This window comes from Myotis lucifugus, unplaced genomic scaffold (assembly GCF_000147115.1).
Source record: "Myotis lucifugus unplaced genomic scaffold, Myoluc2.0 scaffold_79, whole genome shotgun sequence".
NCBI classification, from domain to species: domain Eukaryota; kingdom Metazoa; phylum Chordata; class Mammalia; order Chiroptera; family Vespertilionidae; genus Myotis; species Myotis lucifugus.
The window spans coordinates 1,682,594-1,697,021 of NW_005871127.1; the positions used below are offsets into that span (position 1 = coordinate 1,682,594).

General features: G+C 38.5%; 1 protein-coding gene across 5 annotated transcripts in view; it reads left to right on the forward strand.

The window, feature by feature from the left end:
* Nucleotides 1-14,428, forward strand: part of MPDZ (multiple PDZ domain crumbs cell polarity complex component) — a 135,167-nt gene that overhangs the window by 79,649 nt on the left and 41,090 nt on the right. For all 5 annotated transcript variants that reach the window (XR_002829772.1, XM_023755552.1, XM_023755555.1 and 2 more), the window contains 3 exons: nucleotides 3,431-3,535; nucleotides 7,855-7,947; nucleotides 13,922-14,099. Coding sequence is in view for 4 of the 5 variants with exons in the window: in XM_023755552.1 (XP_023611320.1) it covers nucleotides 3,431-3,535; nucleotides 7,855-7,947; nucleotides 13,922-14,099 (376 nt within the window). In the remaining variant the exon portion in view is untranslated. The remainder of the gene's footprint in view (nucleotides 1-3,430; nucleotides 3,536-7,854; nucleotides 7,948-13,921; nucleotides 14,100-14,428) is intronic.

A 14,428-nucleotide genomic window follows, 5' to 3' on the forward strand; every position in this document is an offset into this window, starting at 1 on the left:
AGAAGTGTATTGGAGGGACTCAGGAAAAAAAAACTTAATGGTTCAGTTATATGACTGTTTGGTTTTAGGAAAAGCATTGCTTGTTGAGACAATGCACAGATTTCTTTTTTGCCTTTTATGATAGAGAGCTAGGAACATGGTGAGTGTGCGTTCGTGCACGCCTGGGTAGCTAATTTGAGTTTCAAGAGTTCAAGAACAGCCAGTTTAAGTTCCAGGTTCCATTATTTTCTATGGAAAACCAGATGTGAAGCCTCACCAGAATGCATTCTGTTTCACTTCTCACTCCACCTTGCCAGGAGCTCTTATATTTCTGTAATAATAGCCAGGGTTTTGTGCTTAGTAGCAGCTGCTGGTAACATCTGCCAGATAATTACCGAGCGGAATCAGAATTCACCTGCCTTAACCCAAAGTGTGGGATGAATTCCTGATCAAGGAATAAAAGATTGATTGCAGTTACATTTTCCCATGCTTGTTAATAATCATTGCTATAGACACCAGTAGAGAGCAGATGCTTTTCTGGGGGAGGTGTAGATGGGGAGGGAGGTGAAAAGGGGAAAATCAACCAGGAGCACCCACTTTTAACTACATATGTATGCATCGCATATTCAGCACAAGACATTGACATTTGTTAACACCATTGTAAAAAGATGCCGCGGCGTATGCTTCACATTCTAGATTTTCTACAGCACCTGCTGACGACTGAGCCCCCTTTTATGTGTGAGTACCGGTGATTCAAAAAGCTCATTATGGCTGTGTGTTACAACTTGTCTGTGAAAACCATTCCATGCTTTTGTACCATCAGATGCAGGGACAGAGCCAGGCGTAGATTCAGGGTATACATTTTGGATTCTTTTTTTCTTCATTTTACATAAGGACATAAATTACAACAGAGCTATGGGTTTGTTACAGTTTCACATTGCACTGATGCTTGTGAACCTATTTAAAAATCATATTTTCCAGCTACTAAGATTTTAAGCTCCTTTGTCAGGGGTGATCCTGCTGCATGTTCAGGCACAGGCTCTGGGTGAGGAGCCATATCGCATTTCGGCATCACTAACGTTACTTTTTTTTCTTCCACTCCACGCCTAACCAAAGGTTAGTTTACATGTAAGAATTTTTAACATAGCTCTCAAATCCACAGTGTCCGTGTTATTTGCACCGTTCCTAATTTAGTTTCGGTGATTTGCTCTGGATGTGCCGTTGCATTATGGGATGCTTGTTCTGGTGGCCGGGCTGTGTATATTGGGCTAAATATTTATGAAAACTGCCTTCTTTAACCTTTATCACTGTTACCTAAAATATGAGAAAAATGTAAAGCTCCCCATCCCTCACCCTTTGAAAACCATCTTTGAACAAGTATAGAGGAAAATTCATTTCAATATTGTTTAGTATAGGAATATCTTTTCCTTCGCAAACCAGTTAAAAATTAAATACTTTGCACTGATTATCATTATTTCACCCTTGTGTTCTAACTTCCCCCACCCCTCCCCTCTTCCTGGCTGTTTTTCTAAATGTTTTAGTTATATGTGTTTGATTATATTGAATCTTCAGAAATAATACCTGTTTTCTTGAATAGACTTTGCAGGTTTGGGGTTTTATGTGTATCTTTACTTTTTATGTAAAATACAATCAGTCTTCTTTTCCAGTACCAGCTGTTTTGTATTTCTAACTTACTATTTTTGAAGGGCTAAATGTGAATTTACTATTGAGTATATTTTAATCCACAGAGAAGGTGTTGTTATAGATTAAGTTGGGTCAGAATTAGAGCACCTCTCTTTCACCCAGGCTATCTTAAACCCAGTGACCTGTGCTCTCTGCTTGAGTTTTTAATCCTCCAGGTAAAACTGTCATGAAGAGATTCCAAGGGCCCCTGAATTGTGATCGGCCGTGCCGAGGCTCGCCGAGGCCCTGTTAGCGCCCTGCCTTACATTCGTGTTATGCCTCTAGTTTACAGGAACCTCATGAAAAAGGGTGTCCTTTTTGCGATGGAGAATACTGGATTGAGTGGTAGTGATTTAGGCTCCCATCACGCTCCTGATGAGCAGCAGCGCTGTGTCTCCCGACTCCAGATCTCAGTGACCTCACAGAGTGAGGCCACTCTTTATAGAATAACCACTACGTCTGAAATTACATGCCTCCCTACTCAGTAATTATGACATTGATGTAATTCATCTTTTATTGTAACATGAAAGACAGTGCTTTCATCCTGCGCTCTGGTGCTGAGATTTTATATGTACTGTCTTTATGGGTGGGTTATGGAGAGCTGGTTTACTCGTCTTTATGGTTCTTGTATATTCTTTTAGTTGTGCAGACATGCTGAGCTGGCTTCAAATGCAGTATTTCTCTTGCCTTTTCATTAATTTGAGGATCTTGGAACAGCCCACTTAAGGGTATCAACTACAAAGCCTTCTAGGACAGCAGTCAACTTGCATTTTCAAACGTCATTTTCTAAACATTATAGTGTGGTCAGCATCTAACTCAGTGCCTTCCACATTATGGGCTTTCACCCAGTACTTGTTGAACTAGGACAGTGATGGCGAACCTATGACACGCGTGTCACCTCTGACACGCGAACTCATTTTTTTGGTTGATTTTTCTTTGTTAAATGGCATTTAAATATATAAAATAAATATCAAAAATATAAATCTTTGTTTTACTATGGTTGCAAAGATCAAAAAAATTCTATATGTGACACGGCACCAGAGTTAAGTTAGGGTTTTTCAAAATGCTGACACGCCGAGCTCAAAAGGTTCGCCATCACTGAACTAGGAAGTGATTGTTCAAGTGTACGCACTAGGCTTTCCTCTGAAACCGAAATGAGCTTATAAGGAGTTGCTACAAATTAGTAAGAGTGTCTTTCCATAGTCTTAACTTCAGACTGGGAGAGTTCATAACTTAACAGAGCTAACATTTATCTATTGATAATGCTTGTTAATACCCATAATTAATTCTGTACCAGTATTGTGTAAGACTATAAAGTTATTTACATAAAATAATATAAAAACTCAGTGTTTTAATAGTGTATGCTTAATTTGTTTCTGCTGAGGATACCAAGACTCTTTGGATGAAATCAGTGTTATTACTGACAATCATTTTCCTAAGAGTTTATAGATCTTTCTAATTCCAAAAAGTTGTTTTAGCCTTCTCATTTGGGAATATTAATAATGTTGTTTTTTTCCTCACCCATATGATTCTTGGAAAGCATCTAGTTTGTCAGCAGAATTTGAGATTAAATTTCTGTTATTCTTACCTATAGGATACGTTGTCTTTTTGATGTTTGGATTCTCTGCTGAGTAAGCTGATTAAATGAGTTGTGTGATAAAGCAGGAATAAAGGGGCAGTATTATTTATTTCTATATTTTGGAATCTTTACTAACAGTCAGCCAAAACTTTGCTTCCCTTTGCTTTCATGGGTTATGTTCTGTTGCAGAATTACTTACGTGCCTGCAGAACATTTGGAAGAGTTTAGAAGAAGCTTGGGACAACAATCTGGAGGGATAATGGCACTGGATATTTTTTCTCCATACACTGGCAGGTAAATGAAACAGTAAATCTGCTACAAAGATGAATGATAGAGGTGGTTATAGAATTTTGAATTTACAGTCAGGGAAGACTAGCAATGAAAGAGGATTCCTTCCCTTCTTCAACATTAAGAAAATGTTTACCTTTCCCCCCTGTGCTTAAGTAATTATGACATACTGTGGAAAACTAGGAAAATATATGAAAATTCAAATCAAGAAATTAAAATAATCTCTAATTATACCACTGAATACAGCACTTTTAACATATTGAGTTTAGAGATTTCACCTTAGTTATGAATATTGTTTCATCAATTTCTTGGAAGCTACAATTTGTGTAGTATTTTATCATGCTTTTTCCTATTTTGTATGTATTTTTTAAACATCTTCAGAAATTTTATTTATTCCTCTTTTTAACATTCATACAGATTGAGAAACATTTGTAATGGTTATTTTTTATTCTTGGAGAATGTTAAGCTGAACATCTTGGTATATATGCATGTTAGGAAGCAGAGTGTATGCCTTTTATTTATTTTTTACTCCTCACCAGAAGATATATTTGTATTAATTTTAGAGAGCAAGGAAGGGAAAGGGAGAGAGAAACATTGATGTGAGAAAGAAATATCAATCGGTTGCCTTCCATATGTGCCCTGAGCAGGGATTGAACACACAACCTGGGTATGTGCCCTGGCTGGGAATCGAACCCATGACCTAACTGACTGAGCCACACCTGCCAGAGCAAATGTATGCCTTTTCAATGCTCTTGATACACAATGTATTAAGGACCTCTAAATAATACAGGAAAATGGTGTTTCCCCCTCCCCGCCCCCCCCTCTTTGGAAAGGAGGAACTAGGTTTTGATGCTGCTGCTGAGTTCAGCACAGGGAGAGAAAGAATGTTAATGCTTTTCCAGGGAGAATGTGCCATGTTACACTCTCAGCCGCGGGCGGGCCGGTTTTTCAGTTGCATTGGCAGCTAAGCACCAGGTTGCTCTTTAAGCATGCTGCAGGGCAGAAATGGCTTTGTGTGCACGCTGAGGTCTTCTCCGAAGAGTTCTATGGTTTCTCTTGGAAGTCAGAACATCCCAGAACACTTTGGTGTCCAGTGACTCTGCAGGCATCACGATACGACATCATTATTTCCTCTGCAAATTGCGCATGACCATGGTAATGCAGAAAGTGCTGAAGGGAAGATAGGTGTTTAATAAAGGGAAGGAATGCCGTGACCTCGGGAATTTAATGGAAAAAGTGGTATTCACTCCACCCTGTCTGTACAGAGCTCAGCCACACTCCACTCTGGAATGTCCATCTCAGGGTTAATGCTATCTTCCTGACACTTTTTGCCAGAATGCTAAAAGCAGTCACTCCCATGTTCCTCTGAAGTATCATTTCAAATGGCTTAATTAAAGACTATGCCAAGGTAGCATCATATTCCTTTAAAGGCTGAGGCCTTAAATGCACTCAAAATGCGTTAGAGAGCGCCACGTTCAGCACTGTGCTTCCCCCAGCACAGAAGGGAGAGCGGCCTGCCTTGGGCAGCGCTGTCATGGCTGCCTCACTGCAGAGGAAGTATATTTGCTATTGATATAAAGGTGCTCAAAACAAAGCGATCTGCATTTTACAGAGTAGGAATCAGCTCCAGAGGGAGGCGGAGTGACTTGGCCAAGTTTCACAGCTAATACGTGGCAGAGCCAAGATTAGGATGTGAGTAGGTAGGCTTCATGTTTTGAACCATTGGATCCAAAGAAAGAATTGCCCAACCCGAGATAAAACTGTGGGCAGCATAGCATGGAGGTTAGGAGCTCAGGTTTTGTAGTAAAACGGTCTCAATTAAAAGCTCAGTACTTCGCCCTAACTGGTTTGGCTCAGTGGATAGAGCGTCGGCCTGCGAACTCAAGGGTCCCGGGTTCGATTCTGGTCAAGGGCATGTACCTTGGTTGTGGGCATATACCCAGTAGGGAGTGTGCAGGAGGCAGCTGATCGATGTTTCTAGCTCTCTATCCCTCTCCCTTCCTCTCTGTAAAAAAATCAATAAAATATATTTTTTTTAAAAAAGCTCAGAATTTCTACTTTACTGTGTGACCTTGTGCCAATTTCTGGCAGCTAAATACACATGTAAAGGGAGTCATAATAGCTGACAGAGATGCCGTTAGTATTCAACACCACTCGGGGCTGATCAAGTGCTGTAGTAAGAGAATGGGTCATTCTGCTCTTTGGAACACAGGGCACTAGAATCCCCTACCAGTGATGGCGAACCTTTTGAGCTCGGCGTGTCAACATTTTGAAAAACCCTAACTTAACTCTAGTGCCGTGTCACATATAGAAATTTTTTGATATTTGCAACCATAGTAAAACAAAGACTTATATTTTTGATATTTATTTTATATATTTAAATGCCATTTAACAAAGAAAAATCAACCAAAAAAGTGAGTTCACGTGTCATCTCTGACACGCGTGTCATAGGTTCACCATCACTGCCCTAGACTGCGCTCTGGGCCGAGTGAAGAAGAGTCGGCACAGTTACAGGAGCATGTCTGGGTCAGCGAAAGGATTCAAGACTATAGAATCGTTTGACGAGAATGAGGCTTTTTACTGGGATTCAGGATACTAGTCTCCTCATGGCTGAGGAGGCATGAGTATGTGAGGCACTGTGTCAGAGCGCTTCTGAGTAGCTCCCACAGCCTAGAGTTCAGGGTGAGAAACCTCCCCACCCCCATGGCAGTCACTGAATATTTTAGGGCCTCTTTCTAAATTCTTATTCTTGTCTGTCTTCCACAGCTGCTTTTTCTGTCATATTCTCTCCAGTTATGTTTCCAGAGGGTTAGTCCTAGTTTCCATCTCTCTACCTTATTTCATCTGGATAAAAGCTTCACTCAGACTGTCTCATTTTCAGTGAGCATCTTAGCGTCATTTTACTCCCCACACCCCCACCATTCCTAGCAGTCCTACCCACTGTCAGGCTTAGACTCGCAGAACCCCAGCCTCATGCACAGCCTTGTTCCTCAATGTGCACAGGGGGAGAATTCAAACACACACTAATGGGCAGGACCTGTGGGCCGGTAGGCTTCCTTTTAACAGTTGAAAACTGAAAACTAACATTCAGGTCAAAGAGAAAAATAAGAACTTTAAGTAAAGCCTGGACATTTACTTGCCAGACATATTGTGAAACACATTCAAACAAGGGGGACGGGGGGGGGGGGGATTAGTGACTTCGGCTCTCACTGTCTAAAGATTCATCTGAGTTCAGTAGTCCTGTGTAGTCCTGTCGATGGAGATGGATAAAATTTGAACATATACTTTCTTTAGATTTTTCCGTTTCTGTAAAAGTCAATGGAAAATCAGAATATTATACTTTTGAATCAGAATATTATAGCCTCTGCTTTCAAATAAACATGTGAGCATGTTTCTCTAAAAATCCAATTTTTACTAACAGCATAGGACACACCGTAAGTGATTTACCCATCCTCTGTTGCTCTTACATGGTGCCTGTCTGGACATATTTTGTTACATGCCTGGCATTTGGCCAAATCTTTACTCCTACTGAACGTGAGAAGTGACCCTGAACTCGGGTGCATTGCAGGCTGCTTCCTGCGTGAAGTGTTCTGGGTCTGGCCCTTCTGATGGGCTGAAGCTGGACCATAAGCACTTCCATCTTTCTTCAACCATCGAAGGGAAATCAGTCCATTCCTAGGAAGCAGAGATGCTGAACTCCTGCGTGCTCACTGATAAGTTCTTTAGGCAGGAGTTGTCAACAAGGGCTGTGGAAGGTCATAGCCCACAGGGAGCTTCAATCTTCCTGCACATGGTGTGTAGTTAAGAAATACTTGTTGAATAGTTGTTGTTTTTTTAATTCAGGATTTATTCCTTTCTCATTTTATTCCTTTATTCACCCATGTATCATCAGGAAAGAGACTAGAGAAGACTCTTAGTAGTCAGCTGTATCTTCAGACTAACTTATAGATTGATTCTTTTCTTTTTTTTTACAAAAGCAATAAAGTTACTTTTTATTGAATTTATGGGGGGGACATTGGTTATTAAAATTATACAGGTTCCAGGTATATAGTCCTACAGCGCATCATTTTTGGATTGTATTGTGTGTTTACCACCCCAGGGCAAGTCTCCTTCCATCACTATATATAGATAGATTGTAATGTAAAGTGTGTGTTTTTGTTTAATGGGGTTTTATTTTCCCCTTAGTGTAAAATGTTGTATACTTACTGGCCAAGTATGGTGAAAATAGAAAACAGTTCTGCCTTTTTTTTGGCCAAGTCAATAAAGGACAGTCTTGCATGGGGTTACTAGGATTTTGGGGTACTCACTGTATAATTTTTTAACAGAGACATTCCAGAATTACCAGAGCGAGAAGAAGGAGAGGGAGAAGAAAGTGAACTTCAAAATGCAGCGTACAGCAATTGGAATCAGCCCAGGCGGTAAGGACTGTTTCTGTCTTCAGCCCACTCAGTGTTTAAAAATAGGGAGGTGTGCTTTCAAGTGCTGTATGATAACTTGATACTGTGATGTTGGGCAAGTTGTTTAATAATCTTACATATGTTACAGTGGAGAAGATAACATGTATCACACAGGGTTATAACTAATGTGTGCAAGCGTTTGGCATGTAGCAGGGATTAAATAAAATTAACTAAAGAAAATTATGCATAGGTGGTTGGAATGGGTATTTTCTATAGGGTTTAATCTTAAATATACCATCAAATGTTAATTAAAGTTTATCTAACATTTGTACAAACTATAGATTCAAAACGCTTGTGCATTTATGATGGTGTGTCAGTAAGAACCTTGTTATCCCCAGGCTGCTGTTATTCAATTTCATGTATAATAGAAAAGATGACTTTCCTAAATATGATCAGATATATCACCGTGCATCACTATGCCACATTTCTGTGTTCATGCTACATGAATTCAAATTCATTTCATAGAAATTTATTGAGTTCTGATTATAGACTCAGACAAGAAGCAGATGATTTTGTGACTAGCCGGGGAGAATAAGACATAAGTCCTGCCTTCATAAAGGCTGTAATTTACTTAGGTAGGCAGCATATAGACACACACAAAGTAATTAAAGAAAAATGTAAGGTATTTTGCATTAAGTGTAAAATATGGGTAATCATTGGACACTCCCTCTAAGCAGATGTAAAGGTGACCATCACATTGTGCCTTTCACTTAGTAAATACTTAATCTGTATTCTACAGTAGTAAATACTTAATATTCTACAATAATAATACTTATTCTACAAGAGAGAATAATTTCTGCTCTTCGGAGATATAGTACAGTTTCATCATTTTCTTTACTCACAAATGAATATAAAGCAGCAGCCATCACATTTAAATATTTTCTAGGTTGTCACATTTGAAGTATAAAAAAAACTTAAGTTGCTTTCACAAAAAACTAAGCATTTCCAGCCATTCTAAATGATTTCTTGATCTGAATTCTTGAAAAGCTGTTTAGTCCTCTTAGAAAAGTCATAGTCTCTCTTACATTACCCATAGAACAGAATATAAGTGCTAGATCTGTGGCAAGAATATGTATTATAAGATATTAAGTTTCTTATTTGAGGATGGAAGCAAAAGAAAGTAGATGAAATTATTTTGTAGTTGGTGACCATAATGACAAACTTGAATTTGGTTGGAGGACAATAATCACAGGGAAATAAAAAGTTAGGTTGGACAGTTTTAATAAATTGTGTGAGGAAACGTAGTTTGTAGAAGGCACTGTGCAAAATGGAGTAATCAGAGCTATATTTGAATTCTAAGTTTGTCGCTTTCTAAGACAAGATTCTAAGTCTTCGCTAGGTCTCAGTTACTTCATTTGTAAAGTGGGATTAATAATAGAACCTTTTACATTTTGGGGACAATTCAGTGTGATCATTCATTTAAAATTCGTAGTATAGTGCCTGGTACAGAATGAGTCTCAGTGGTTGGCCTTGTCAATAATCACCATCATCATCACTGACAACTAAGCAAACAGAAAGTGTTGAACACAGGAATCATTACAAAGTATTCTTATGAGAAAAAATTAATGTAACTTCTGTTCAGCAATGCTTTTCAATCTCTGCCCTAATTTTTTTAACCTTTATATCAGCCTAAGAGAAGTCTCTAAACGGGGTAGCTACCTTATAGAGAATGTCTGGAGCTTCCAGAAATCTTAAAGAAGATACTCTGCACTCTTCTATATTCTTTACAGAAGCATTAGGTACTTTGGGGGGAAAGTTCATAGAGTATTATGTTCATAGAAACTTACCAAAATAACCAGGACTCTTAGTAAATGAGGAGTGAGTGTTATGAATATGTTTTATAACATTGGAAACCTGCTGGGACATTTATTCATGCAGTCAACAAATTTCCCTTTGTGTGGAAATAGAGAATACTTTTTAGCAAAGTATAAATTTTAAAATTGCAAATAATCTGTGTTCCAGTTTTATTTTGCATGTGATTGTCATTGTCTGTATCAGTTTCCAGCTTGTTTACTTTTCTCTCTCAATCCAGTGCTTTGAAGATCTATCATGCTAATTCTTGAAGACCTAATTCATTCAGTTTAGTTGTTGCAGTGCATTTCAATATATGACTGTACCACGGTTTATTCCCAGATTGATATTTGAGTAGTTAGTAGTTATTTGCTACTATAATAATTATGTGCTGTAAATATGTCAACTTCCTTATAGTTATGTATGAGAATTTATCTAGGTATATACCCCAAAGTGGAATTGCTAGTTCATAGATTTAAATGTATAATTTACTTTCCTAGAAATTGTCAACTTGTTTTACAAGATGGCTCTATCACATTTTCCTTCGTTTTCCAACTTAAGAGAGTTCCCTTTTCCTCACATCCTTAGTTACTTCATCTTATGATCATTTAAAAAAAGTTTTTGTCAATCTGATGGGTAGAAAATGGTGCCTTGTGTTAATAAACATGTAGGTAAAAGAGGATCGAGGTGGTGGAGTTCACATTTACCCATGTATCATATGGATTGGATTTTATATATTGCTCAATTACATTACGTCAGGGATCATAATCATAGTAAGAGAAATAGTAGACTTACTGGTTGTTTCATGTGTGTCAAGCTTCATTTCATACTTTATATGTTTTCATCAATTTAGTAATCACAGCAGCAATCTCATGCAGAGCCTCTTTGGCTCCATTTCACAGATGAGGAAAGCAAGAGAGAGGCTAAGTGGGTTGCAGGGGGCCCACAATTGTTAGTAGCAAAAAAGCAGGACTTGGACCCAGAGACCCTCTGTTCAGAGCATGGGCAGCCTGGCCTCAGAGCTGTTTTACTTCTGCTTTTCTGAACTTCATTCTATTTAAATCTCTGTCTCGGTCTAAGAAAGGCTGTCATCTTCCCATAAAACTAACTCCGAATATGTTCTATGAAGTATTTCTTTTCTTTTGGGGTCTTCTTTTTCTACCCATGGAATGCTTACCCGGTCCATTCGGTGATGAGTCGGTTCCTCAGCACTGTGGTCATGTCGGCAGTCCCTCTCTCGTTATCTTCTCCAGTGCTTTCAGTTGGCACAGCCTTTCTTCCAGGCAGTGGGTATTCGAAAACCCTTAGCTCTCCGTGCCAAAGCTGCATAAGCATATGGTACTTTTATCCAAAGGTTGTTTAACCTCTGTGCCTCTTCGCCTCTTTGTAAGATGGGGCTAATGAGAGTGTCCACCCCACACGGATGATGTGGGAATTGAATGAAAGTGTATGGAACTCAGATAATAATGCTGAGCACATGGTAAGCCCTCAATAAGTGTTTGCTGCTGCTGTTATTTTTATCATCCGGAATTTATAAAAATCACTTTTTAATTTACACCCATCACGGAGAACGCTAGGAGATATTTTCTTTCATTCTTCCTTTTCTTTTCTCTTGTTTCATTTTTTAAGAGAAGAGTTAAGGAAGCCCACGCATGTATTCTGGATTCTTAGATATTAAATACAGTGACTAAATTTACTGACTTCCCTACTTTGCCATTTTACTTAAGGAACCGCTTTAAAGAGACAAGGAAGTGTGTTGGTTTTTGTCTTAAACAGAATTTTTAGACTGAAAGGAAGTGATGAAGAGCATGTTAAATAGTTTAAACTATTAAAAAAGATTTCATGAGATCAAGGATCATGGTGAGAGCTTTGAAACTAAACAGGTCGAGTCTCTAGGTTTATAGATTTCTAGTAAAGAAAAAAGAAAAAAACGGAACAAAGCAGTGTCTCATCATCTGACTGACTGACCAGTAGCCAATCTCTCACTCCACCTGGGGGCTCTGTTGTCCCTTCCTTTTTTTACTGGGACCTCCCCCATTCACTGGAGTCCTGGCTCCAACCTCTCCTCCCCTCTGGGAGCACCTCAAATGTCAAGGTAGAGGGCACTTTTGGGCCGTGCTTTCTTCTCCTACTTAATGTCCAGTATTGTCCTCCTTTTGCCAGAGGCCAGCTGCAGTCTGCCTGTCTCAGAGTTCCTGCCTGGTGACTGTTTCTTTCCACTTCCCTGAGCTGCTCCCTCATCTTGGCCAAACACCTCTCTGCAAATCAGCTTATTCTTATATCCCGACCTTGTCACTAGATGTGTACTTTCAGCTCATTCACAGCTCTTAGAGATATTTGCAATGATTGTATATGAGGCCATGTGTTTATTATGTGAGTAGATGAAGTGCATTCAAGACAAAAGATGTAGCAAGGGCCAAGGCCCCAGTCAGGAGCGCATGTCTCCTGAACTGAAGGCCCTGCAAGATGCTGTGGTTGCTGGAATGGAGAGGGGAAAGGGAGAGTGGCGGGAGTTGCTTTTATGGAAATGGTAGTGGGATCAATCAGATCATGTGGGATCTTGTCCGCCACTGTTAGTTATCAGATCTGCCCTGCCAAGAAAGACTTATACATACGTCAGCTTCCAACATAGTGGGTGCAGGAATGTTCTTTCTCTTGATTGCGTTGCTGAACTTAGAACTGTCTGTTCAGGGGTAGCTGAATTTCTTGATTACTAAATGTCTACAATAATAGACTCCTGAAACATGGTACCTTGGTTTGTGCTCCAGCCTGGAGTGTGTACGTTTGATATTTACTTTAAAAAATCAGCTTCAGAAATGCATTAGTATTTGTCAGATCCCATAAAACACATAATTGAGAAAATATTTAAAACGATCTTGTCTTACTACTGGCAAAACTTTAATAAATTGAGCAAGCAATATTTGCAAACTTAATATATAAAGACATTTTATTCCATTGAATTTAAAAATAGTTATTATTTTTAACCATTTGAATCATTTTTAACTCTGCGGAGTAGTGACATCAAGTATGTTCCTACTGCTGTGTAACCATTAACACCATCCCTCTATGGAACTATTTTCATTGTAAAATTCAAACTCTGTACTCATTTACTAATTCCCCACTTCCTCCTCCCCCACCTTCTAGCAACCACCCTTCTTCTTAGGTCCCTATGGATGTGGCTATACTAGATACATCATATAAGTGAAATCATGTAGTATTTGTGCTTTATTTCACTTAGCTGGCTTATTTCACTTAGCATGATATTCTCAAGGTTATTCTATGTTGTAGGATGTGTCAGAATTTCCTTCCTTTTAAAGACTGAATTATTTACCATTATTTGTATATACCATTTTTTTTATGTATTCCTCTGTACATGGACACTTGGGTTGCTTCTACCTTTTCATTATTGTGAATAATATTCCCATGAGAGTGGTTGTAGAAATATTTCTTTAAGACCATGCTTTGAATTAATTTGGGTATATACCCAGAAATGGAATTGCTGCATTATATGGTAACTTTATTTTTAATTTTTTGAGGAATGTCCATACCATTTTCCTAGTGGCTACAAGCTTTTACATTGCTGCCAACAGTGCACACGGGTACAAATTTCTTCCGTTTCTCTAAATTTTCCTTGCCAGCACAAATTTTCTTTGTTTTTCTTTAAAGTAGCCATACTAATGGGTGTGAGGTGGTATCTCAATGTAGTTTTGATTTGCATTTTCCTAATGATTAGTGGTGTTAAGCATCTTTTCATGTGCTTATGGGCCATTTGTATATCTTCTTTAGAGAAAGTCTATTCAAGTCCTTTGCCCATTTTTTAATCAGGTTATTTTTGTTCTTGAGTTTTCGGGTTTCTCTATATATTCTGGATATTAATCCCTTATCACATATGAAATTTGCAAATATTTTCTACTGTTCTGTGGGTTGCCATTTTACTCTAAGTATCATTAGATAAACAAAAGTTTTTAATTTTGTGGAAGTCCAGTTTGGCTATTCTTTTTGTTGTCTTTGCTTTTGGTGTCATTTCTAAAAATTAAAAAAAAAAAAATTTGCCAAATCCAGTGTTATGAACTTGCCTCCTCTGTTTTCTTATTTTTATTTCATTTATTTTTTTATGTATTAACATTTTGTTTATTTTTTACAGGGTTGAACTTTGGAGAGAACCAAGCAAGTCCTTGGGCATCAGCATTGTTGGTGGACGAGGGATGGGGAGTCGACTAAGCAACGGTGAAGTGATGAGGGGCATTTTCATCAAACATGTTCTTGAAGATAGTCCAGCTGGCAAAAATGGAACCTTGAAACCTGGAGATAGAATAGTTGAGGTACCTTCCACTGAGCTTTCTGAGCTAAAATCGTCGCCCTCTTCCATGCTCTCTACCAGGGGAATCATCACCATTACACCATTACTTGACCAAACATTAGAGAAAAATGTGTCCGCAGTTAAAGAATTTCTTATTTGTTTCTTTCCACCCATAATTGCTCTCTTCAAAATATGGTGACAGGTTATATATCTTGATGTATAGACTAATGTTTGAAGGTACAACCAACCAGTTTTAAAACATTGGCTCTGAGATAAAATAAGTAAGTTCTGGTTAAAAGAGCAAAGCAAATTTCCTGGGGAAATAATTCTTTAATAGTGTATATATATATA